The 27,361-nt window shown below is 38.4% G+C and overlaps 2 protein-coding genes and 1 long non-coding RNA gene across 3 annotated transcripts; all 3 read left to right on the top strand.

The window, feature by feature from the left end:
• The first annotated feature begins 269 nt into the window (after window positions 1-269).
• On the top strand, window positions 270-3,147 carry LOC121944262 (interleukin-1 beta-like). Its single transcript, XM_042488003.1, has 5 exons — window positions 270-360; window positions 732-973; window positions 1,336-1,500; window positions 2,060-2,193; window positions 2,333-3,147. The coding sequence occupies exons 2-5, from the start codon at window positions 754-756 to the stop codon at window positions 2,582-2,584; spliced, it is 771 nt and encodes a 256-aa protein (XP_042343937.1). The 5' UTR covers window positions 270-360; window positions 732-753; the 3' UTR covers window positions 2,585-3,147.
• Window positions 2,684-16,583, top strand: ckap2l (cytoskeleton associated protein 2-like). The gene is given in 10 exon segments (XM_042488601.1): window positions 2,684-2,708; window positions 5,875-5,977; window positions 6,081-6,135; window positions 7,177-7,597; window positions 7,600-8,428; window positions 10,351-10,546; window positions 11,079-11,237; window positions 12,769-12,829; window positions 13,705-13,867; window positions 15,909-16,583. Coding segments are annotated over 10 exon segments (2,322 nt in total). The 3' UTR covers window positions 16,219-16,583.
• A 3,365-nt stretch (window positions 16,584-19,948) lies between these two features.
• LOC121944965 lies at window positions 19,949-24,783 on the top strand. Its single transcript, XR_006105933.1, has 5 exons — window positions 19,949-20,077; window positions 21,714-21,845; window positions 21,998-22,110; window positions 22,381-22,595; window positions 22,924-24,783. It is a non-coding gene; the product is annotated as an uncharacterized LOC121944965 (long non-coding RNA).
• The last annotated feature ends 2,578 nt before the right edge of the window (window positions 24,784-27,361 follow it).

Raw genomic sequence — 27,361 nt, 5'->3', positions numbered from 1 at the left:
TAATAACTGCATGAGATGGTGTACAGAATGCCATATTTGATTCCTCATTTCTAACCAGTGTGCTTGTCACTGTTAATTACTTTGATGCTTCTCAGTGGGTGTCATAATCCCATACTGTACCTGAGCCAAGAGCATGCGGCCGCAGTGTGTAAGTTACAGTATTTCATCATCACAGCGAGGTGAAGGTGAAGACAGAAAATTAAGGCCCTCCCACTTCCTTTCTGAAAATTCCATCTTCGACTGAGTGTGTATAAAAACCCCGCATGTCAGCACAGGCAGGCAGATCAACACTGACAGGACAACTGCTGGGATCATAAGCAAACACGAAAACAACAACTTCTAATCTTCTGAACTTTACAGGTAAAATTACCTTCCTTTTCTTTTTGCAGTTTCTGTGTCACTTTCAACTGCTTGAAGATTCATTCTGTTGCTGTCAGATGAAATGTTTGCACTACAAGTATAAAATGTCCACTTTCTAGATATTTATATGTTTTCTAAACCTATTTCCCACTCAGTGTGATGGTATACCTGTATATAGTCAAGTATCGATACAGTAGTGAGTCATAAAATAGACAGAGATAAAGTGCAGCCTTTACAATGGAGAGTAAAGGGCTAAATGATCATATTTAAGTAAAAACATAAAAGTAAACCTGAAAATCCAGCTGTACATGTTTTTCCATAAATATTTTGAGATTTAGTGACAATGAAACCCCCCTATTTTCTTTCTGCAGACTCTTTTTAACTCAGAAAAAGATGGAATCCGAGATGACATGCAACGTGAGCAAGATGTGGAGCCCCACAATGCCCGAGGGACTGGACTTTGAGATTACCCATCATCCACTGACCATGAAGCGCGTGGTCAACCTCATCATCGCCATGGAGAGGTTTAAGGGCAGCCAATCGGAATCATTTCTGAGCACTGAATTCACAGATGAACACCTGCTCAGCATCATGCTGGACAGCATCGTGGAAGGTAATAGTCACCCTAATTATTGCATTAAAAAACTCAATGGACTGATTAGAGTTTTAACTCTATGTCATTTAAAATTTCCAAAATGCTAATTGTTTATACTGAAACAGAAATCCTGGCATTGAAGTTGGAACAGTGGGAAGCTGAGGCGTAAATGCCCATAATATATATATATATATATCTTTGCCATGGGGCGTTAAGTTATTGGTTTTACTGCAGTGCATTACTCAGGAAGGTGCTCTGATTTATGACTTTTAAGACTCACCTATGCAGGAAGAAACTACTTTTGCAATTCCTGCTGCTTCCTGAAGAAAGAAGATAAAAATCAAAATATAACTGATCATGTGTGCCTCTTATTCCCTCAGAGAGAAACGTGTTCGAGTGTGAGTCAACTCCACCAGAAGACATCACCAGGCGGCGTGAGTACCGGTGCAGTGTGACCGACAGCGAGAAGAGGTCCTTTGTTCTGGTCCAAAACAGCATGGAGCTGCACGCGGTGATGCTGCAGGGAGGCGATGAAACCAAAAAAGGTAATCATATGGTTGGAGAATCATTTTTTGCTTCAATGTAGATGTTCAAAATTTGGGGATGACAAGGTTGTTTTAGTTCATGTGGCACCGGTTAGCTTGACTGAAGAGGTTTAACCCCTTAAAACCTTGGCTCAACATAATAATAATAATAATAATAATAATAATAATAATAATAATAATAACAATAACAATAATAATAATAATAATAATAATAATAATAATAATAATAATAATAATAATAATAATAATAATAATAATAATCATAAAGTGGAATGGAATGTCCTGTTGAGTTTCTCATAGCTTTCTACCCATGTCTTTTAAACAAGTCATACCAATTTTCTCAGGTTTAAAAGATTAAAGGACTAGTGTACAGGATTTACTGGCATCCAGTGGTGAGGTTTCAGATTGCAACCAGCTGACTTCCTCTTTTCCTCAGCCCTCCCTTTTAAAGAGTGCAAAACATTCGGTGGCCTACAAAGACAGTATCATCATGACAGACGGTGACATAGTCTTTCAGCTTTCATTGAAATAAAATCTGTATCTTCTATTTTCTCCTCAGTTGAACTGAACATGGCGACATACTTTCATGCTACACCAAGTGTTGAGGGCAGAACTGTTGCTCTGGGCATCAAGGGCTTTGATTACTACCTATCTTGCCGCAAGGACGGTGCCGAGCCGACTTTGCATCTGGAGGTAAAACTAATCACTTATGACATGAATCTCACATAAAGATAATACACTTTCTAGTGCTCTTAAACTGTAAAGGTACTGTAAACGTAATGAGCTTATGAGTTCTTCCTGACCAATCCTCCTTCATGTTTTCCCTCCTCAGTCGGTTGACAAAGCCAGTCTGGCGACGATCAGCTCGGACAGCGACATGGTGCGATTTCTCTTCTACAAACAGATCAGCGGTGTGAACGTCAGCACCCTCATGTCCGTCGCTCACCCTGGCTGGTACATCAGCACAGCAGCAGATACGGACAACATGCCCGTGGAAATGTGCCAAGAGTCCGCCAACCGCTACCGAACCTTCAACATCCGAGAGATAGCAGAGACTGGATCTACATCTGGGGGTCAAGCTTAATCCTTTTTTTTTTAAAAAAAGAAAAGATTTTGGCACTGAGTAGAGTGTAATATATACTGCACTTCAGCTAGTTTGATTCCAATTTCGTTGTAAGTACCAATGTCTGTGACAAAGACTTCTGCAAGTATTACAGAGCATCCTATTACTGTATGTACCAAGTACAGAGAGTAACATGCTTGGTGTATTGACATAAGTCAAGTTTCACCAATAGGTGGCACCATTGTGCTGTCTGGTGAGCACCTGTGTATTTATTGTGCTGAATGACATGACTCACTGTTAATGCTTTTATCTATTAATTTTATTTATCTATTTATGCACCATTTTAGCATATATATTTATTTGAAAATCTGCTTACTAATAATTGTTTATATTTGATGTGCAGTGAAATATTTAATAACGCCTCATAACTTATTTGGATTTGTGTTTTACATGCTCACTCAAGATATGGTAAATGACACAATTCATAGCTTACTGTGATGAAGGACTTTGTAATAGACCTTGGCTGTAGCCAATCAGCTGATGAATTTGTTATAATGAAATGAAATAAAAATAATTAACAAACATCTAACGCTCTGAAAGTGGTAATTCTGCAAGAAAGCATTTACTTTTAATACCTTCAAGTATTTTGAGATTTTATTTTATTTTTTTTAGTTTTGCACAGAGTATAATGATGCATTTTATTGTTAAAAAATAAATAAATAAATAAATAAATAAATTTAAAGTTTGGAATATAACGCTAAATTTGTCTATGAGAAAGCATGCTGGGTTTTTTTTTTCAGAAATAATGTGAACTCTTTCAATGAATGTACCCCCATAATGACTTTTCAACACCGTTCAATTTAATCTGTTTTCCAGACTTTGGAAATTATAGAATTTTAGTATGTCTGGTGTCATGTTAGGGATCCTTCTTAAATCTGAATCTGCAGACTAATAAATGATATAAGATTAATTCAATTAATAAATTATTAAGTATCTTTTTTATGGATTAAGATAAAACTTTATTAAAAGATCTACTTTGAGAAGCTGCAGTAATACATACATGCATCTTAATCGGTATTTTATATCACAGAATATTATTCTGAAATGCACTATTTTGAAGGATGAACACTATTACATTTTGTACTTTATATTTTGTATGCTAAATATTTTGTACTTTTATTTAAGTAATGTTTTGAATTATCTACTTGTAACGGAGTATTTCTACAGTGAGGTATTGCTACTTTTATTTCACCAAGCCTGAGTACTTTTTCCATCACTTGTGTATTCAAAATACTGCCTTTTGTTTACATTTTTTACTCCAATCATCGTCGGGATTCTGCGCATGCGTATTATGTTTTTGAACTTTTTAAATCAACCAATCAGACGAGAGGAGGCGTTAACCGCCGGCAATTTCAAAACCGGATGCGCGAGCTTAGTTGTTACGAAGCTAACGTTACTTTAACGTACGCTGAACCATCGCAAGTCCAACAAGCCGTGTTTATAACCCTGCTGGACCGAGTTTAGAGAAGAAAGTGAATTGTGATAGTTATGGAAGAAGCGGAGACTGTCCCGGTACTTTCCCAGAAAAGGTTAGCGAGCTCCTCAAATTTCATAAAAGCTAATGTTTGTTAGCGCGTTAGCTGACCGTGTTAGCGCGAAAGCTAGGTAGCTTTAGCATATGTTACGTGTTTTTAGCATCTTCGGTGTTTGTAAGTTAACATAAAAGAAAACTTAACATGTATAGCTGATGCTAAATATATATTAATATTATGTTTGTGGCTTTGTAGTGTTATATCTGAGTCTAAAATAGGCTTTCTATAATTCGTGGTGGACGTTATCGGTTCCCATTTTCTCATGCTGAACTTAATTCAGCTGCTATGACTATCTGCATTATTTTACATATAAAGAAACGCATTGAAAATTTAAGAGATTAAACTGCACGATTCTGGTGGTGGGCGTTTCCTTTGTTGGCTCATATGTTTTGATAAGTCATGAGAGCGTCGAAAATATGTTGACAACATGCTCGGCCAGGCATGGATTTATGCCCTAAAATCGAAGCAAAATTTAACCCTTAAACAGCTAGCTCGACATCGGGTTTCTTGTGCTGCATCCATGTGCCTTTTACTAGCTTGCAAACCGCTGAAAATCTTAAAATAAGTTATACGTATTTTAAATACACAAAAAAAAACTCCCACCATGGCAAGAAATGTCCTGTAAAAAATAAAGGAGTACAAGGTGACAACGAAATGATCTGAAGATAAGCCGGTCGAGGGCAATTACTAAAAATTAAGAAAAAATATATCAAGTATTTAAAACACATACAAAACCCCACTTAATTAGCACTTTGACAAGAAATGTCCTGCAAAAAATAAAATGGTAAAACACGTTGAACCCCCCCCCTACACCCTTTTTTTTTCTTTAAAGGAAATCAAGCCATTTTGCTTAGGTTTTAAAGGGTTAACATAATGTGGGGAAAAACAGGTTTAAAGGCTTATTTTACAAATAAAGAACACAGTTGGATGTCGTGGTCAACAGAGAATAGACTTTTTCCTCATAAATCATTTTGCCCATTATTTTCTGCATTAATCTCTATAAACCCTATGAAAGCAATAGGAAAAAAAATACCAAAAGTCCAAGACTCAAGTTGGATTTATTACTGTATTACACTATCTGAGCCTAATTTAAAGTCATCATGTCTCACAAACCTGTAGCTAGATGGCAGCAAGTGTCTAATCATTTGCTCAGTTATTGAGATACTTGAGGAGCTGCAAATATTAATTGTTAACTCCTAAATTAATTGCGAACTAATTAGATCTTTTTAAAGTCAAAATATTATGCTTCCAGCTTCTTAAATGTGAATCTGTTTTTCAACCTCTATATGACAGAAAACTGAATAACTTTGGGTTACAGACAAAGCATGACATTTGAGTATGTCATTTTGGGTTTGGGAAAACACTGATTTACATTTTCATCATTTTCTGACAATTTATTGACCAAACTAACTGAGTAATCAAGAATATAATCGACAGATTGAATGACAGTGAAAGTAATTCTCAGTTGCAGCCCTTGTCTGCCTGACTTAAATGTTGTCAAAACCAACTTGCATCATGTCACCCAGCTGCAGGAGCTTTTATTGGTTTGTGCAGCACAGTGCACTCTGGTTGCAAAAATAAATGCCACAGCTCTCTCTGTCTTATCTGGTGATGTAGCACCACTTTTCAAAAGTAATTGCATCTTTCTAATGGGAAGACAGCCCAGTTTTATGAAAATAATGTGTTTTCAGCAGTGAAATACTTTAAGTACACTTTAAGTAAGTGCTATATTCCTTTGTAATTTTTCTTTCACAGAGCTGCGTAAGCAGAAGTTGATGGAATACTTGTCAGGAAAAGGAAAACTGAAACAGCCAAACCCTAAGTAAGAAAAAACAACCCTTTGCATGACATCTCACAAACAATGTGTTAAACTTCATCTGCTACTGCTGTTGTGGTTAATGATGTAACTAAATTTAACTCCTCAGGCCATACCTTCGCAATGACTACCAGGTTAAAAAGCCTGTCACATCGACACTAAAGGTGGGTGTGCCTTATAAACAGTTGTGTGTTTTGTGTGTGAGTGAGTGAAAGTGTGTTAATGAGTGCGCATGTATATCTTATCAAAAAAATACCAAAACTCACCTGCAGTATATTGACTCTTAGCCCTCATTTGCAGATTTAAGGGTGTGTAAAACAACATAATTTCAAAAGTAGGGATGTCAACATCTACACGTGTAAACGGATACACGGATAACAAATCATAACCGTTCAGAAAAATCAATAACCGTTTACACGTCATTTTTTCCTCTCCTCCTCCTCGTTCATTTCTCACCAATAGTATTTTTAGGGGTGATAATGTTGCCTGAAAGCTTAAGATAATAACATTAACTAACTATACACTTAAATGTTCCCACTAATGCAGTTATCCGCATACATTATAGATGCACAGGTGGCAATGTTACGTTGATATTAAAAAAAAAAACCGCAGCCACAGCCAGTGTCGCGTCACTTCAAGTTGACTCTGGGCCGCATGGACAACAAGCAACAAGCGATGAACAAGCGGAGCTTAAAAAAATATATTGTACAAAAGTGAGCAATAGTTAAAACAATGATTAAAAAAGAAGGTTAAACCTTTTTCCAGCTTTCACTTGTACGTTTTCTTGTCTGTTAAAATTGATGATTTTATTTTCAACTCATTTTACTTTCTGTCATAAGTAGGTCTAAGCCTTAAATGGTGAGATGGATTGCCTACTTTTTAAGTTCTGTTCGCTGAATAAACGTTTTTGTGCCATAACTAACTACTGGAATGGCTTTGATTTAATGAGATTAGGAGGTATTTGAATGGAGACAGAACCATCTAGTGGTTATATAGAGCAACTGCGATAGAAAAAGATCATAAATCGTGGAACCGGGTACACGTCGGTTAGAAGTCCCGTTTACACGTGTAAAATTGTAAACGTTGACACCCCTATTCAAAAGAATGATGTTGTCATCCACATGGTGCTGAGGTATGTGCGATACTTGGACTGAATTGTTTTTTTGTCTCACTCATTCTTCCATTTAATGTTTTTGCTTTCACAGGCGGTTATGGGAAAAGAGAACAAGGCTCCAGCTGGCACATTCAGACAGGAAGTTAGGAAAATTCCGACTGTGGCTGCTCAGTCCACAAAACAACCTGCCAGAAGAGCATCTGGTGTCACAAACACAGTGAATGTAAAAGCCAACATCCTGACCAGACGGCAGAATACCAATCATTCATCTGAAACCCAGAACCCATTAAAGCCAAAACCTAATCATAACCCTGTGCTGACAAGAACCTACACCGTTGTGTCACTCAAATCCAACCTGAATGCAGCCATCCATCTTAAAAAGCAGCCAAATACAGGAATTCCATCTTCAGGCAGAGTCTCTGTGAATGCAGCCCGTACAGTTGTAACAAACGCAAACAGCAGAGTCAGTGGGAGCTCAAATGCTAACTGGTCATGTCCAATGAAGACAGCTAGTATCGGGTGAGCGTAGGCCCCATGGTCACAACAACAACAGGACTCATTCCTGCAGTGACGCAGCCAAGAAACAATCAAAGACAAAACTTAACACACACCTCTACCACAGCAGCTGAAACAACCACCGCAACCTTGACTGTAGCTAACAGGGTGCGATCCAGTGCCTCGTCATCAGCTTCTGTTTCCCAGCAGTCTGCCATGGTTCCGAGGAAAACATTACCATCCACAACCCTAAACAACCCTGTTAATGAGAGATGTACTGCTGGGAATAAAGTTCAGCATCGGACCAAACCAAACTCTAAACCACTTCTGGGTAAACAATCTCAGCCAGCTTGCAGGAGCCAACTATCAAGTGGAATGAAATCAACATCCACATCCTCCAAGTGCACAGCAGCACCTGTGAAGTCAGGGGGGAGAGTTGGGTTGTCAAAAATTAATAAATCAGCTGGTCAACCCACAGACAGGTCCACAAAGCAGACTGAAGTGCATAAAAACGGCCAGTTATGCAAAGTCGGCTCCCAAACATCCTCAGGACCAGCAAGCAGGTGCAGTTCCAGAGCAGTCAGCGGGGTTACGCGAGGTGCTGTGGCTGAGCTTGAAAGGAAAACCAAGACATGTAAAGAGACAGATGGCAAGAAGGGACACAGTTCAGCAAATGTCCCTCCACCAAAAAGAATAGGCGCTTCAGTGATGTCCCACACAGTGCCACAGCCGCCACGGACCATCAGCATTACTTGTCAGGGCACAGACATGAAGACGCCAAAGCTCCCTGTCAGGAATCTTCCCCAGACTGAGGGAAAGAAACTGACTGCTGCCCAGGAGGAGAGAATGTAAGTAGAAAAATATGACTATCAGTAAATGTATAGCACAAACTATGATATGACAGCATTGAAACATTACTTTTCCAGCATCCGCTGTACTTGACGGTTGGTAACAGTTCTTAGTTGACAGTTCTGTCTGATATCAGGCACTAAGGTGACAGATTAGGAATGTGACCAAGCTTTCTATACCATGATAAGACAAAGGGTCAAAATATTTACCAATAACAAAGCCCTTTCTGGGAGTTCACAAAGTGTAATTTGCAAGATTAAATTGCTAAGTATGTACAAACAAAGCTTTCTTAGCTCAACTCCACTTTACTTTACACACGGTGCACCAACACACACTTCTATTGGGTCATAAGTGATGATTGAGAGAGATTATTTCTGCATGTGTGTCTTCAGAGGTCTAAAGACGCATCACTTTGACTGCTACCCAAGAGGAGAGAATTTGGGTAAAGAGGTACAGCTAGCGGTAAATTTATAGCCCGAAACTATGATAAGACAACACTGAACCATTACATTTTCTGCATCCACTGTATTTGACCATTGGCAAGAAGTTGAATTGACAGTTCTGTCTGCCATCAGGCAATGAAACAAGATAAGAAATCTGATTGAGCTTTCCAAGCTAAGTTTTGATGCTTTACGGTTTTTTAGAAAAATCCTGCACAATGTATTTTTACCGGTGATTCACTTTGTCAAACATCCTTTAGTTTTATGGCTTTACAAGATTTATTGAAGAATACTTCAGATTGAGTATTGCTGTGCAGCAATCTCAATATCAGAATGGGAATCTGTATTCGAAGATTCTCATTATTGGTGATTTCCTAATCAATTTGATTGTGCCCCAACTCAATCAGAGCTGGTGAAACAGAGTGGTGAAGGGATGATGTATTTTTGTAGGCCAACCAGGAAGTTCACATCGCACTAGTTCCCTCGTCAAAAACTTTATGGGATTTTTGAATGGGATTTGCATTTATCGCCAAAAATAAGCTTTCTGATGAGCACAAGTTTATGAGACTTACATGTTTTGTTTAGCATGATAATCTTCACAGGTGAACACCACTTTTATGAGTTTTGAAGCGTAAATGAAATCACTAGAAGCAAAAAGCTATTGTTAGGCTTTACACGAACTACACCACAGTCGCACGACTTTGACGTCATAACGTCAAACCCTGTAAAAACGCTTTAAAACACGATAGAAAAATATTGTAAACAGATAAATCTTCAAGTTCGAGTGCCAGTCTGTAAAGCTGTAAAGGCGTACAAGTGGGCTTAATGAGTTTGCTGTGATGACGTCTAACATCCCCAAAGAAACACTGTAGTCCCATTTAGCCACTTGTTAGCAACCGCCTTTTTTAAGACGAGTAAAATCTTAAAAGTTAAAAAATCGGGTTTAGCCTGTGTTAACCACAGACCTTATTTACGGCATTTTACCAAAAACCCATAGACTTTAAGACAAGGGAACCGTTTTAGGACTCGTTACTTCACCACTCTATTCAGATTTGATTGATGGTGATACACATGCCCACACATCACCCTGGTCTTTGAATCCTGTGGACACACCAGCAATCTGGCAGTTTATACTCAGTGTATTTATAATACTCAAACTGTCAAACACACACCTCCATGTTGTTTTGATGGTTAATTAAACAGTAAGTTTCAAAGTAAAAGCAACTACAAACTCAGGTCTGAAGTGCCATCAAAATGTGCACTAGTTGTTTAAAGGAGTAGATGGTTTTCCTAAAAGGTTAATATGTCTCTTTAATTATAAGTAGACACCAAGAGTCGTTCATCCAGAATAGAATGTTAAAGGCATCAACCCCAGTTTGTTGAGGGACCTCTGGTATTCAGCTTCTACTGTGCTGTCCAATAAAGTAAACAAAAAAAGCTGTCTTTTCAATGTGCTCTCTGCTCTATTTTTTGGTCTCAAGGAGAAAACTACAGGAATGGCGGGAAGCCAAGGGAATTTCCTACAAGCGCCCCCCAATGCCGGTGAAACCTCAGGTCAGGCGCACTATAGCTGTGCCCCAGCCTTTCTGGGGAGCCATGAATGAGGAAGATGAGGCTCACTCCCTCATCTGTGCCGTGGACAGATCCCTGGCTGATTGTATCAAATTGCTTGGAGAGGTATGTGGCGTGGAGTCAGGATTTTTTGGTTTAGCCTGATTTCCCACTGGATATGACATTTCACTGGAATGCTTGTGGTGGACAAACCCTGGAAGGTGGGGTTTGATAGACATTTTTTAATATGATGATAAAATGAGAGAGCAAATGAAAAAAAATGTAATCCATGTGAGTTGGCGCTGTACTCGAAATGGACTACTTTGCCTGGCCACGTTGGCATGCTAAATGTTTCCAAAAGGCCAAACTTGATGACTTATATACAGAAGGCCTAGTAATAATTTAACCATGCACACAAAGTCTCTTTTGGAAGGCATTGATAGTGCTGCTCTTGTTTATGTAAAGTCAAAAAAGAGGTTCTGGGAGAGGATCATACTGAGCTTCACCTGGCCAATCACTGCATAAGTGGGCATAATTTTCAATTTTGGGCAGTTAGACAAATTATTATGTTGCTGGATCACACAACAAGCACTTTAGTTGAAGCATGCTGATGCCCCTACTTGTGTGAGTTTGATGTGAGCCCTCCTTGTATCCACAGGGTTTCCCTCCAGACCAGGTGAAGGAGGTTCTCACACGACTGCCGGCAGTGTCCCAGAAGTTTGCCAAATACTGGATCTGTCAGGTCCGCCTGATGGAACAAGAGGGCAACCTTGATGTCCTGCCCATGTTTGAAGAGGCTGTTGGTGTTGTGTTGGAGGTAATAGTGTATGTGTAGTGAGCAGACCTGGTTTCAGGCAGTATTGTATATACATTTGCATCATTTGCACATACTGTACATTGAATCGTGTGTTTAATTTTCCTGATAATATATTTTTTTAAATCTAAAAACAGTTTCTCAATTAAATTTCCAAAACATAGTACGTTGTACGTTTTGGCAGTATGATAGAAAGGGGTGGAAATTACCAGAGCCCCCGCAATATGATATTATCACTATACTTAACTCACAATACAACATTAATGCCATTTAAAATGCTTTGTGATATGTTGACTATTGGATAAACCGATATTAGTATAAACTGCAATTTATTACTTTTTTCAACGGCAATTTAATGAAAAACTTTGTCAACTCAGATACATTTTTCAGTCATTTACAAAAGTTTCATATAAGCACTGCCTAATAAGACTGCTGATTGTATATATTTTATAAATATATATGTAAGTTCAGGCTTTTGTTATTTTAATATTAACTTCAAAACAGAATCCAACAAAAACGTTTAATGTAGCGGCCCTGTTGAAATTACTGAGCAGCTTAAGCACCAGCATTAGTATTTTGCCTGAACTCTGCTTGACTTCTCTCAGCTAAGTCTCTATTATCATTGACAGGCACAGCAGCAAAAAATTATGGAAGTGCAAACTTCCTTCCAGTGCAGATAGCTGACTGGGACTTATCAACAAAACAAAACCAACAAAAGTTATCTCAGCTGACCTCCTCCTGCCTATTAATTGTAGTTATCAAAGGCAAACATGGCTGCTACAGCTGGCTGCAGCAAAACAGAAACAAACATCACAGAGCGAGGTTGTTTTGGACATAATATCACATTTTTGACCAATGTATGGGAATAAAGTTACAAAGCGGTAATGTGATTTAAATACAAGATTTTCATGTTATGGACAAATAGTTTCTTTATTATTGTTACACATTAATCAATTCAATTTGGAAGCTTACCTAAAAAATAAATATAATATATGTAAATAAACTAGCTATCTAACTAAATATAAATAACTTCAGATGTTAAGCGATGTAATATTATTAGTCATAAATACATCATCTGCCTTGAATAGTGATTGACAGTTGTGCATGCTAACTGTAGGTGTAGTTTTTACTTTTTTAATGATGCAGTATCCACCCTGTTGTGCAATCCTTGTCAAACGTGTAATCTTTTATAGGAGAATCTCCGGCGACATCTTACCTTGAGAATAATTTAGTGTCAGTCATTGCGTTTAACGGTAAAAGATCTGTTTACATTGCCATTTCTGTTGCTCTAACTTTTTACCCTCAGATGCCCAGAGCCCATGTCGTCGTCATTTTAATGTCTGTTTTCAACAAAAGAAATACATTTTATTGTAAAACTGATTTGTGCCCCCCCCCACCTCCCTTCACTGTATAGTTTGGATTTTTTAGATTGTGCCTGACAGCTTTATTTGTTATAAAGTGATCAGAATAAACAATTTATGTTGTTTTGTTATCTGAAATTAATAATTTCTTCTCTGCTTGTGCTTTATTGTAGCCAGTGGACGAGCTGCGGACTGTGGTGTTTGAGATTCTGAAGAAAAAGGACGAGATCAAAGGTATTTGGCCTGCATGTTTGGAACCACTGTAGTTTCCACTCCGGCAGTTCCTCTCACCTCTATGGAGGGGTTTAAGTCTTTTTTTGGTTTGGCAGCTTTTCTGCTTTTATTTATGCTCACTGATTTTCTCAGTGTAGACTTAAGTGAAAAGCTCAAAAATCCAGTTGCGTGCCCAGCACCAAATGGCAGACAGTCAGGAACTAAGTGGTGAACACAGGGGAGCATTTAGCAGCTGAAGAGGTGGATATTTTTTCGTTTGCGTTGTCGGCCAAGACTAATTTAAAAGATGACTAAATGTTGGACGTGCGTTTGGGGGTACACAAAAACTACTGGCAGATTAATGCTACGTTGCTCTGTATCTTGTAGATGCCATAGTTCCTAACACATTCGGCAATTTGTGAGATATTAAAATTTTTACACAGAGACCACACTTTATGCTTCCTTGCATTTTTACACAGAATCAAACAATGGTGGCATTATCCTGCTACAGTTTGTGATTTTAAATAGCTTCCAGCTTTGCAGAACAAAAGAGGTGTGACGGTTTTGACTTTTAAAACAGCAGTGTCTGCTTCAAGTGTGATGGAGAACGTACACATCAGCAGCCCTTTCTACAGTTAACTAACAGCAACAGTTGATTTCTTTTCCCAAATGTGTGTTACATTCAGAGCGGCGGCACGATATTCTTGCTTTGAACAGGCTCTGTGTAAGTGGCTGTTGTGTTTGCAGATAATTGACTAAAAAATCAATTAATGCAGCATTAGGTTTAGTTTATTATTGTTTTTTATTTCAGCAGTGAAATTGAAATAGAATGCAAAGTTTTGCAAATTATAAGGTTTTCTAAAATGAAGTAAGTCAGATTTTCATGTTTTCATCAGCATCTACAGAAAATGAGAGAGAGGAGGACCACAGTCAAACAGTTGACAGCACTCCTGAGAGCATCAACAACCCAATGATGACTCCTAAACCTGTCAGAGCCCTCATCTGTGGAGAGAGAGGAGACTCATCTGTAGTCAAGTACAAGATCACAGCAACTCCTGGGTATGTGGTCATTATTACAACTTTGAGCAACTTTAAGTTTGAATGTTTTTCATGCTGCACAAATTGTTTCTGCTTTGTTTAGTGAAGTAGAAAATATTTTGTCAGTGTTCCAGACTCCTGACTGAACCTGGTTATTGTTTTATTGTAAACTCTCAAATCTGTAACATTAGTTATGAACACAGGTCACATTTAGTAGTTTTATGTTATCTGCATCGTAGACTCGGTTGAACTGCTGGCTAACAACGCCAGTAAAATGTGTTTCCATCAGACTTGGCACACAGGATGCATTTTCCTCCCATTTTTTTAAAGTTTCTAACAGAAACCAACAGTTTGAATTCAACTGTAATTATCGATAATACATATTAGTCGCCAGCACAAATTTCAGCTTTGCCTGAATGACTGAATCATAAATGGCAGCTGGCGAGAGACAGAAACAAGAATTTGTTCCAAGTCGAGGGCGAATTTTTTGCCTGATATCTTCACACTGGAAACATCTGGATGAGGAAGAGAGATTCAAGCATGATGAGAGTTTGCAATGCTGCTTTTGGACAGGTAATGTACTAGTTAATCATAAAGTATGTGCCTACATGTCGAGCAGGGTTGGAAATTAACTGTTGGATTACAAAACCTACCACCCACTCAATTGCAATGGCTATTTTGACTAATGATTGGAGCAAATCTGGCAGCCATTTGTATAATATTACAGCATTTTGCTGATGGCTGGTGCTAATTTCCAGCCCTGGTGTCAAGATAGAGTTTTCTATCTTCCACTAATGTTTGTTTACTTATATTTGTAGGCCAGCAGGAAGTTTTAAAAGTAGAATTGCTTTATGTTGCAGAAACTAAACATTTGGTTGCCATTGTTAGTCACGTTGTCTTTTGAGTAGTGAAAACACTATGCAGTCATGGGTCAGCTTAACAATAGACATGTGCCATAAACTAGGATTTAAAGGCTTAATTACAGTTTAAAATAGTGGTTTGTGTTTCTCAGATTCTTTACAGATTTTTAGTCTCAAGTGTAATCAGTGTCCACCCTCCATTCCCAGTATTCAGAATACTAGTAGATGTCTGTGTGCGCACGAGTAAACACCAATGCATGTGTAGTGATGTCGATATCAAACAGGATCGATATATTTATTCAGTGGTCAGCGATCCAAAATCACAGATGCAAAGTGAGAACATCAATACATATCATCAGTTTCAAGATACTCTTTTATTTTAAATTCCCATGGCACACTATGTTGCCACTTCTGTCCAAATGCAGCTCCTTCATTAACATTCACACAGTGTTATTGGCCTGATGACTGGCAGACAAGAGTAATGAGCCAAGACAAAGAAAATGAAGATATTTATTGATGTCATCTCATATCGACCACTGCCCTGAATTAAATCGCACCGAAATCATATTGTGGCGGACTTCTTAGTGATATCAGCAGATATCGTATCGTTGTAGAAATAGTCGGTATATTGTAATGAAACTTGTGATTAACACTTTTATATTGAAATTATTTGATTTTGGGCACACATTGTCAGCTGTCTGTTGTCCATTATTTTGTATATGTTAAAGTGGCCAAAGGCCAATAATTGGTTGCTAATTTGTCAAAATGGTTGCCAATTGCAATTCGGCAACCGTTACTTTTGAGCCCGGCAGACATTGGTTACCGAAAGTATGTGATGGCTGAAGGGCAAGTATTAACATGGGATAATGTAATGCTTGATTCTTGTTTAGTTAACGCGCGGCGAGTCATTCCCCCTCAGACATGACAGTCATTCTTTTCCTTGGAAAGGAAATGATTGTTGGAAGGAAATCTTGTCGATTTCACAGATCTACTCAACGTATATCTATATTTATCATTTTATTAACAGGAAAAACAACGAGTGAGTAAGTTGTATGCAGACGCTGGTAAGGTCAAAGGGCTGAGGAGGGAGAAAGATGACACCGAGGCTGGCATGACACTGTGTACTCAAAACTAATTTATAATTATTGCTCGAAGGCTGAAACAGTTGAAAATTCTGAATTTTTCTTTCTTTTCTTTTTAAGCGGCCCTTCAAGCCAACAGAAAGAAACTGCACGAGTTAACGGCCAAGAGGTTCGCTTTTTCACTCCAGTTAGACGCTCAGTGCGAATCGAGAGATCCTCAATGCGATACCCCACGTCCCTCCAGGACCATGATCTCTGCGTGACCTCCTACAATGACCTGATCTCCGAGGAGGATAACAAGAAAAGTGAAGAGCAGGCGGCCAGGGAAACCAGCCCGTCTGTTAACAACACGCCGATGTACGTCTACAGACAGAATGAAGCCCTTAAAGACAAAGTGTTCGTCCAGCTTGTCTACGATGAAGGCGTTTAGTTGCACATGCTTCATCTACACCAGTTTGCAGCTGAGAAAAAAATCAGATTCACAAAATGAAAAAGTATGTGCATACTTTGGTTTTGGCTTGTTTCACCCTTTTCCTAAAAAGATGGCGAGTTTTATCCTTGTAAAGGTAGAACGTGACATTTTTGGCAATGTCCTGTTTTTATGTAATAAGGTATTTCTTGCACTTGTTTATGAAGACGTTATTGGGTTTATCCCAACAAATAATGTGGTGTACATAGTTATGTAAAATAAATGGCTGTTTTTTTTTTTTAAACCCAATGTTTTTATCTTATGCTTTTGTCGTCTTTATGTTCCATGTGGACCCCTCCATCATACAGACGCCTGCACTTTTAGAACCGCAACCAAAACCTTTGTCATGCTGGGCAAAGTTTCAAGTTTGAGTCGGTAGTGATGAGCAATTTCTCACACTTGCCTCATTTCGAACTGAAACTGTGTACGCCACGCAACATGAAACTTTGTTGAAAGGGTTTCAGCACACCTTCAAATGACAGGCAGTGATTCAGTGAAGTGAAGCATTAAGTGACCATGACAAAACGTATATGTCATGACATGCAGGTATCATGCGTCTTCCTGACACTTTTCACAGAAATGAATTGCAAAACAAATCGACTCATTTGTCTGAGAGTCTGTAAAGTTCCACTTGCTGATATTTGTGTTAAAATTTGTCCGTTTTAAGTTGCTGTTGTTTAAGATAATTTGATCTGAACTCTGTCAGTGCAGCTTCTACATTTGGGGATGCAATGGTGATTTCATGCTGATTTTACTCGTGCAAGGTGCTGATTTTACTCGTGCAAAATGTGTAACATGAAGTTCAGAACAGCAGGGGGACATAAAGCCATGAAATTCCTGCCTTGAAGAGGCAGAGTAAAAGGGGCTACAGTCTAATGCCACGTGTGAGCAGAAACACATAGAGCTTTATAGCAGGTGTAAACAGGCTCTTTCTGAACTGAAAAATTCTATAAACCTGACCTTTTTAACCTTTATGGGGTTATGTCATGGAAAAATAATAACTTACACACTTGAGCAATCAGGGATAGTTGCCCTGTTGGCCTCTAGAAGGAGCTTGTAAAGTCTTCAGTAAATCAACAGCTGCTGGCATCAGTCCCGCTGAATCAGAGGAGAGGTATTCTAGTGCAGTTGGAGCCATGGGATGATGCAACACACATTTCCTCATGCCTGTGTGTAGGATTTAGTGGCATATAAAAATCACGAGGTTGCAGGAGTGACACTTCTGCCGTGTACCCATTTTAGGAAAACTATGGTGGCTGAAGCATAAACGTAAAAAGACAAATAACCCTTTTTGATTTGTCCATTTTATGCTACAACACAGCTCATTCTGAGATAATGAAAACACAGTGATTCATGGCTCTAAATTGCCCTGAGGTGTGACTGTGAGTGTGTATGGTTGTTCGTCTATATGTCGGCCCTGCGATAGTCTGGCGAACTGTCCAGGGTGTACCCCGCCTTCCGCCCGATGACAGCTGGGATTGGCTCCAGCCCCCCGCGACCCTTACAAGGACAAGAGGTTACAGAAAATGACTGACTGACTGACAGTGATTCATGGTTTCAGGTGCTTACACACAAATTAAACATTTCTAAGAATATTATAAACATTTCTGCAAATCTATGACCCTGAATCATATACACTGGACCTTTAAGAAGCCTACTGAATTCTCAAAAGAAGTGAATATTGTGTTTCGTCTTTATATGTATTCACATGTAAGAAAATGTGTTCAAAATTAAACGAGGTGCGGTCAGACAGTGACTGACCTCTAATGGTATGCCCAGTAATGGATGGTTTCTAGGTGTACTATTTGTTCATGTACTAAACCAGAACAGGAAATATGTTTTCTTAGAACCTTAATTTCATTTTGATTAAAAAAATGTGGAAAAATGTTAACTGATGTATCTGGCAAGTATATCTGCTCAATGTTCTCATCTTTTCAGCAAGATTGTGTCTCAAATTTAAGCTTCTTTTAATTCAACAAAGTGGAAAAAAAGTTGGTATTGTACACTTCTACAAGTCACAGATATATTGCATTTGCACGTTATGTAGCAGATACATTTTAATTTTATGTTTCAACAATGCTGTAATACACGTTGTTAGGTTAAAGCACAAAAACTACTTGTTTATGGTCAGGAAAAGATCATGTTTTGGCTTAAAACACCTCATTGGGCATTGTCTTGGCAGGAAAATCAGCCACTTGTCTGTGCAAAATAACCGCTTTTCCCGCAATTATGTCTTGTGCCTAAACAGCTGGTGGAAACGCAGCAAAGACTCACTTAATCCCAGCAAGTTTGTTTGTTGGTCTCCAACAGCGGTCTGCAGCTTGGCAGGTGTCTTGCCAACATGTAACACCATCCACCAAACCCTCCACCTCCTGCAGAGAAAGTCAGTCATCTACAGTAATACCTCACTTTAGAAACATTGATATGATAGTCAGCTGTGGGTGAGCATCTGCCGTCCTAGTTTTTGCACTGTGTCCCACACCATTGCGGACCCATGTCAGCTTTATTTGGCCACTTCTTTGTTGTAAAGCATGCTGGGCTGCATTTCTTGTATGAAAGATGCGATACAAATAAAGTTTATTATTATTATTATTATTATTATTATTAATTCAGCGTATAGAATGGGCTTCGGAGATGACAGAGCTTGTCTGTCTTTAGCAGAAACTGTTTGTCACTGTATGTTTTATTGTTTGCTAGCACAAAGTAAATGTCCTTAGTTCTTTCAGAATCGGGTTGTGTTGTCAACATGCTAACTGGCTAACTAGCATTTTAAGTCCGTCCTGTCAATCTTCCAGTTTCCCTTTTTGAATGATGATACAGACAGCCGCTGCTAAGAGTTATTTTCTTTAATGCAGTTGCAGAACGTACGTACTTGGTGGCCTCTGGTTGTAGTTTTTGTGGTGCATTAATGTGCAACTTTGTCCGAGCTATAGGTGATGGAGCACTTGACTTTTGTCACCACTAGTTCTTTGATGTCAGTTTGGTGTGTCTTGACCTTAAATTTTGCCAAGCATTTTTACAGAACACACAGTAAGAACAATTCTATCAATGGAAAAAAAAAAACATCCCCATCCAAACATAATCTTGTCTGCAGTAGTGTTTTCCCCAAAAGGAAACTGGAAAAAAATATCAGCAGAATAGAAATTTTATTTCTGGTTGACAAAAAAAAAAAGTAATAATGTATATGTAATCTTCTGAATGGGTTACATAACACAAAACAAAACAAAGAGATCCACAGGGGGGTCAGTGAGGGCCAGCAGTTCATGAAATGCCCCAGACCCTGCTTGTGTGTAAATACGCCCATTTCTGCTGAATATCAAGGGCACACTGCAGGCTCTCTATCAGTTTACAGTCCTGCTATTATTTTTATCTGATGTTTATATCATGGGGGCAATTCAAGGCAACAACAAGGAGAGATAAGGAGCGTGCTGCACTCAGAAAAAAATAGGTCGCGGGTAAGTAAAAAGTAAAATATTTCAAGAAAAACATCAGATTTTAATTTTTTTTTATTTCTCTGGAGCGTCATGGAAAAGAAAAAGTTGTTCATTTATCTGCACTCAAGTTTCTGAGCGATGTCACATGCAGTTGAAGACATAAATTGGCGAGACAGCATGGCCATTCCGGGAATGTGGTGTTTTTGGTCCATCCCATTATCGCGTCCCGCTGGCTGAGGCTGAAACTACGTAGTCAGCCTGTCAGCCTATTTAAAGGGTTTCACGTCGCTGCATTGAGAGGAGAAAGCTGCACCGCTGCACACCGCCGACCTCACAAACAACCTCATACGCTCTCTGCGCATCTTCACAAAACTTCATCACTTAAGGTAAGCGACTGTTGAATACTTTTCAAACATGCACATTAACTTTGCATTTCTCTTCTGTGTAATATCCAGCCGTGATCACTGAGGTGTTATGACACTTATTTCCAAACTGCATGCACCTCAAACATTACTCTGCAGCATAACACTCGTTTATAATTCCAGTCTACAGAAAATGTTTTAGAAAGGAGCCTACTTTGTTTATGCCAGAATAGAAAGCATTATTTTTACCATGTTTTCTTTCGTGCGTCTCTGTGTTCTGAAGCAGTTTTGCGCCAAGATAATGCTGCCAGAAATTCAATCATGCCAGTGTTGATAGGATGGGGCTTTAATCCAACCAGCGTGGCACTGCAGTCCTTATTTATCCCACTACTCAGAGCTAAAAGTTCAACTAAATAGTGCCAGCGGTGGGAGAAATAGTCAGATCGGTTATCGGTAAAAGTAGCACAATTAAAAAATAAAGTGTAACTCCTTCAAAATCTTAGTAAAAACGGATTTTGGGGGAAATGTACCTCAATTAATCGTTCCTTGGTTATTATATTATTGCACTAATAATGTAACCAAGTACAATTCTGAGTTACTTGGACGAGAGTATTTTCATTTCATGACGATTTATACTTGTACATGAACTTTTAAATGCACTGCATTATCTGACAGCTCTAGTTACTTTACAAATTAAGAATGTGCATACAAAACATAAGATTATTAATATGATGTATTGTACAACTACCCAACAGTATGCAAAATTTGAGAATAATCAGTCAAGTCATCATTGTCTTCATTAACAGTAAACTGGATAACAGTTGGACTGGATCACAATTTGGACAAAACAAGAAATTTGAGTATTTTTAACACATAAGAATATAATTACAACAGGGGAGGTTGACCTGCAACTATAGCTGATATAGATTGTTGTAAAGTTAATTTGCAACAATTTTTAAACAATCAGATAATACATTTTTTTTTATGCAAAAATGACAACTTATCTGCTTCCATCTTCTAAAATGTGAGGATTTGCAACTTTCATCTCTATTAGATTATCAAGAATTGAATATCTTTGGGTTTTGGTTGGAGCTAGAATTTGTCATAGGTTTTGGAATATTGTGACGTTTATTTTTTATATTTTTATATTTTATAGTATACAATGAATTGATTGACTTGAAGAGTAACAGGAACCAATAAAAGAAAAAGGTAGTTGCTGCCCTTTCATGTAACAGAGGTTCCAACATGGAATAGAATTGGAAATATTTTGTGTACATAGAATACTTTATGCATCTTAACCACTAGTAATGTGTTTTGTATGTAAAATGTGTAGTTTGTAGTGTAGTTTATTACAAAAGTTAATCTAACCTAGTCAACAGTGATTATAGCTGGACATAGCCACTGGAAACAAAACACTGTCTTCATGCCAAAAAGAGTAACAAAACATCAGTGAGCAACTGGATCTGCTTTATCTCTAATCCACTCAGCTTTAAGCAGACTGAGAATCTGATGCCTGTTTTACACTGCCTGCTCAAGAGTACTGAGCGAGTACTGAGAGACTCTTCTGAACCATGTTGAACTGGAAAGTATAAAGTTTTTGAAGTGCCGCAGATTGTGTTTGTCTAATCGAAGGTTTTTTCTGTCCTTCCCCTCATGTCAGAACAACACTGAGGAGACATCATGGTTGAAGGAACCGAGCAATCTGTTCTTAAGATTAAAGGTGGGAAATATGTGACAATCTCGAAATTGAAGAACGGCGAAGTGAAGCTGTGCGCTAAGGATAATCAGCAAGGTACAACTGCTTCCTAATGACCTTGACTATTTTCAGAGTAACAGAACTGCAAAAAGTGCCCGCTAATTTGATGCCTCATTGAATGATTATCGATTGTTGAGGCAAATTTATTGACTCAAGCACATAATTTGTTGTCTTGCTTCTGTCCTCAGCTCCCACAGCCTACGTGCAGACACGGGAACTAAACAATAAAAAGCAGATAGCTTTCATTTTCAAGCGTACAAACAGTTTCTATCTCCCAAAGGTCGATGGAACAAAACTCATGGTAAATATAAACCTTCATCGCATAAACAATGTCCAAATCAGTAATAGACATGATAATGCTAGTGAAATCCATTGTGAATCAAATCCATCCAAATCCAAAAAAAAAAAAAATCCAAAAGTGTTTTTTCTTTGGCAACTGGGATTGTTTTAATTGAAATAAGTCAAGCTGCCAAAGAAAAAGCACTCATGGATACATGATCTGGATGACTGAGAACCTTCATCAACATGTGAATGAAAACGTGTGTTTACATTGTGTTTTGTGTTTTCACAGTTGGATAGGATTGCCAGCAGTACCATCCCTCCCAAGTCTTCTTTCACAGAAAGTCATTGGTTTGAGATGATAAACCCAAAAGCTGGTGAATATCACTACCTTCAGTCTGTGGGAAGCAGTCAGTTCCTCGCATTGGATTCCAATAAAAGCACTGTCCGCCTCTGTGCAGTCATGGAGGAGGGAGTTCAGGTCACAGCTAGAACCACAGCGTAGAGGTATGCACTGATTGCTTTTTCCAAAGTTATTTTGTATTTGTTTTTATGTTCTATATTTCTTATTCTTTAAAATGTTTGAACATTTTAACCAAGAACATATGACTTCTCTTTGCTTTAATGGTCATTTTAATTAGTCATATCTATATTAAGTGTAATAGTGCTTTCCCAACATTTAAAAGCTGAGAAAAAAGGACTATTTTCCCCCTTGCCGACCTTGGCTCCAACAGTGATTTGACACCAACTGTATCTTTTCATTAAAACTGAAGTTCACACTAATTCAGCCAATCCTCCCAGTCCTCACTGTCCGTCTGTGTTGTTTATTCCACAGGTCTCCATCATAAGCTGAGCTTCATCCTCTACATTACAAGATTTCCATATTCGGCGAGATGCCGTCCTCTGGACCAAGCAGAGAGGGGGGTTGTTTAGTAAGCCTGTCATTCTTGGGTAGCTAAGTGTCTTCTTGTTAAACTTATTAATAGGGTGCTCTTGCAATTTTGTACTATATATTCAGAAAGTTGGGGGACTTGGAAAAGACAGACTGAGACAGAATGGTCAAATTTGAGGCAGCGTTGCTCGAGATATCTAATCACCAGAATGGGTCAAGCTCAAAATACTCCTGTACTATCATTTGATTTAATCTGTTCAACCTTTGTGGTAGATTCTGTTAAACATGTGTTTCAAAGGCCCAGTTTGTAAATTTCTGTTAAAACTTTGAAAAGCTCCCAGATGATATTACCAAACAAATTATGTTCTCACACTCCTCCCGAGCGTTAGAGAACAATATACAACTGTTTTCAATCCTGACTAGTTTTCCACATGGCTAGTAATCTGATATTTATTTGTAAAATTGTCCCTTTAATGTGAAAGTGCTTCTTAAATGTCTTTAATGTGTTGGTATTTAAGTGGGGAAGGGGATGTTGACTACTGTATGCCTTTAGCCCCTTTTACACAGCCTCTATTAGGCGAAAAGATTGCGCTGTTATGCCGCCTCGCCATCCTGTATAAAAGGCACAGTTTTGGATTGGGGTGAGAGAGTTGTCTCACTTTTTAGCAGGACGGGATCATGGGTGTGACAAGTTTGACATTTTGACTGCATGTTATGCGTGAAACCCATTATGGGAAATTAAAAAAATAATTTAACACAAAGAAAAAAGAAAATGAAGAAGAACAGCAGCCATAAAAGTTCACAAATTAGGAAAATAATGAGATTCAGGAACTCCTTACCCTTGGAGCAGAGGACAAGATCAGCCGCTTTATCAGAGAGACAGGAAATTATTGTTATTGCCTCGTGGCGTCATTGTAACTGTTTATGAAGCTCTGCCAATATGTTAAATGTCACGCTAGAGGCTGATGCTGTTGTGTCAAATGTCACGCGTCTTTTGATTCTAAGATGCCAGATGATTTCATCTTTATTTTATTCTGTGTAAAAATGAAAAGATGGCATAAAGAAGGGACTTCATAGCAACTCTATATTGCGATCTTTGTGTAAAAGGGGCCCGTGAAGCAGATTTAAGGTGTTTGGTTTGGCCACTCTCTACTGAAACAGTCTGGGGTTCTTTAATGCAACAATGTTTAGGATTCAGTACAGTGATTGACTGTCATTAATGCTGACCCTGCGTTATCAAAACCATACCAGTTTACAAGCCTTTTTCTGACCCTGACTTAGCAGTTAAATATTTTACTATAGGGGTACTCAAAGTTTAGATGAATAAGTGAGAATTTAGGGAGCTACCATATAATTGAGGGTCGCCGTTGCCGTGCAACAAGTAGCTTTCTACAAGCTGTCGTCCCTAGCCTGACAGGTGCTCGTTAGGGGGGCGCATTTTGATGCAGTCTCCTAGCAGTGTGTGAAATGTAAGCTACTGAAAGCAAAAGCATTGAAATAAGCAGCAAATGATTAACATACAACACATGCATTTCACGACATGTTCAGAAAATGTCTCCGAGGGCCAGCATTGGTCCGTGGACTGCACTTTGAGCAACAATTCTGTTGAGATAATCATTTTTTTATTTATGTAGTTTGATGATGTAAAAAAGTAGGTTTAACAATCAAGGCAGACTCATGCTACATCTACAACAGCTAAATTTATCCAGACGCATAAGAATTGCTGTTTAATGCATGTCAATGGTTGCCACATGCCTTTCAATGTCTTGTCTTGCTGGCACTGTAAAACAAAAACGTATATATTTTTATATATGTGTGTATGTATTTTGGGGGTAATTTTTATACTAACAATTACAATTGTAAATATAAACAAATATTTTAATAAACACTTACATATCTTGAATGGATGTCCTGGTGTCTTTGAAAGAGTGATCGTGTAAGAAGCATCTGGAGAAATGGTTAGTGAGTAAGGCAGTAGTGGAGGAAGTATTTAAATCCTTTGTTTAAGTAAAAGTACTAAATATCACACTGTGAAAATACTCAACCGCAAGTAAAAGTCCTGCATTCAAAACGTTACTTAATAGAAATATGTCAGATAAATTTACTCAAAATATGAAAAGTCAAAGTAGTCAAATATTTTACTATTATATATGAAGTGTCTGAGCTAATGTTACTGATGCAGTAATGTGTATGTTGCATTTAGAAATATAAGTTTTTTTTGTTTTTTGTTTAACTCATTTATTCTACAACAATGCATCATATTCTGTAATTCTTCATATGTTTGTTTTGTCCTGACAGTCACCCATCTCCAAAAAGTCAACTGTTCTTGGTGTCAGAAACACAGCCCTGTTTTCAGCTTTGTTACGATGCATTGAAGCTAATTCAAGAGGCTTTTAAAGAGCTGATTTGGCGTATGAAGTCATATAATTTTCACTCGACAGAGAGGAACACTGCATATTTCAGTTTTTCAGAAACATTCAAAATCAAAAGGGATGGGTAGGGTATGAAAAATGATAATCTGAAAAGTAACTAGTATAGCTGTAAGACAAATATATCAAGTAAAAGAGTACAGGTGCGTAAAAGTAAAATGCCCAAGCAAAGTTTATGCACATTGAATTTAAATTTGTAGAAAAGCAGTTATATGAGTCGTATTCCTTCACCGCAGTCAGTCTCACTCTCTTCCCACACACATATTTTCATAAACCACAAATACCCTCTGCATAATTTTAGCCTGCCAAAAAGGCTTCAAAGAATAACTGACGGATCCTCTTTGCGAGGGAGGTTGTGTGACAGGTATGCAGGTTTTTCATGTTTATGTTAGAGCAGTAATCACGCTCTTGAACTTTTAATGGACTGGGATGGTGAGTCACGTTCAATTACAAAAGACAAAGAGAGAGAAGAAAAAATCACTAGATCAAAATTTCTGGGGTGCTCCGTCTGAGGCCATCAGAAACAGACACACTATGGACAACAGGCTTAGGCGTGGTGAAGCTCTCCTGCTTGGATGGTTGTGTTTTTCTGTCTTGGACCTGGAAGCTGGGATGCTTCAGGGGGTCCTCAGGTGCGGCCCTGCGACTGTAGGTCATCTCTAGGTGGAGGGTCGAGTAGAAAATCAGAAACAACGTGACAAGTAGAACCAAAGCGCTGAAGGTTTGAATACGTCTCATTGGTTCAAGGTGAGTTAACCAGGCTGTGTGGCGTGTCATTCTAGAGGTGGGTCATCTTTCAGGGGTGATGGTTGTGGGACTTAACGTTTTACTGTCTTCAGCTGACACAAACTGGATGTACCCTGCCAACACAAACATGACACCTTAACCCTTTAACACCTGGATCATCATTGGTATTCTCGTGCTGCATTCAGTCGCCTTTTATAAGCATGCAAACCTCCGAAACCTGAGAAAATTGGTTATATTTCTCTCAAAAACAGGAAGTAACACAACTATAGTGGCAAGAGATGTCCTGCAAACTGCAAAAGAAAGAAGAAAAAAAGGAATAAATGTCCAGTAAACTACACTGAACAAAAATATAAACGCAACACTTTTGTTTTTGCACCCATTTTTCATGAGCTGAACTCCAAGATCTAAAACATTTTCTATATACACAAACCCACATTTCTCTCAAATATTGTTCACAAATCTGTCTAAATCTGTGTTAGTGAGCACTTCTCCTTGGCTGAGATAATCCATCCCTCCTCACAGGTGTGGCATATCAAGGCCACTCTGAAATGTGCAGTCTTGCTTTATTGGTTGGGTGACTGCATGCATTTAATGAGCAGGAACTGCACATTTCCTGTGAAAACAGGCGTGTATTTTAAAAGACACCTGGCATGTAACAGACATGAATTGACACACCTTTCCAGAACGTCAATGACAAACGCAGGAGGATACACTTCATGCTTGACATTACGTAGACGTGAAAGTCGACTGACCAAACAGCGATTTTTGACGAACTGGGATGAGAAAGTGCAAAAGCACACTCGTTTTAAGCATGCATGCCGTCTGCTTTGAGTATACCTTATTTTTTCACATTTCTCGTGCAAACTTCAATGCAGAAATGCCACAAAACTGCAGTACATTGAATGGCCACTTGAGGCTGGCTTCAAAACAGAATAAATCCCCATAGATCCCTATGTTAAAATGCCGAACTTTCCAACAGAAATAAACATGGTTACAGCTTCATACAACAAAATTGTTTGGCCTCTGTAGTTAATTTAAACATTCATGAAAACTGTACGGAGGGTGAATTTTTATATGACTCACCTGTTTATGTTTCATTAAGGCCCAAAGTTAGGCATAGGGGCAGTGCCACTTGAGTGACAGACATTTAATATAACAAAATTACTTTTAAAACTTTAGTACATTAAATATCAGATACTTAAAAA

This window comes from Plectropomus leopardus, chromosome 6 (assembly GCF_008729295.1).
Source record: "Plectropomus leopardus isolate mb chromosome 6, YSFRI_Pleo_2.0, whole genome shotgun sequence".
NCBI lineage: Eukaryota > Metazoa > Chordata > Actinopteri > Perciformes > Serranidae > Plectropomus > Plectropomus leopardus.
This window is presented reverse-complemented; position numbering and strand designations above follow the sequence as displayed.

Excerpts from the sequence above, each read along its gene's own strand:
- LOC121944262 (XM_042488003.1), top strand. The coding sequence starts at position 754 with ATGGAATCCGAGATGACATGCAACGTGAGCAAGATGTGGAGCCCCACA. Across the intron at positions 974-1,335 it reads GCTGGACAGCATCGTGGAAG|AGAGAAACGTGTTCGAGTGT; the intron begins GTAATAGTCACC and ends TTATTCCCTCAG. Across the intron at positions 2,194-2,332 it reads AGCCGACTTTGCATCTGGAG|TCGGTTGACAAAGCCAGTCT; the intron begins GTAAAACTAATC and ends TTCCCTCCTCAG.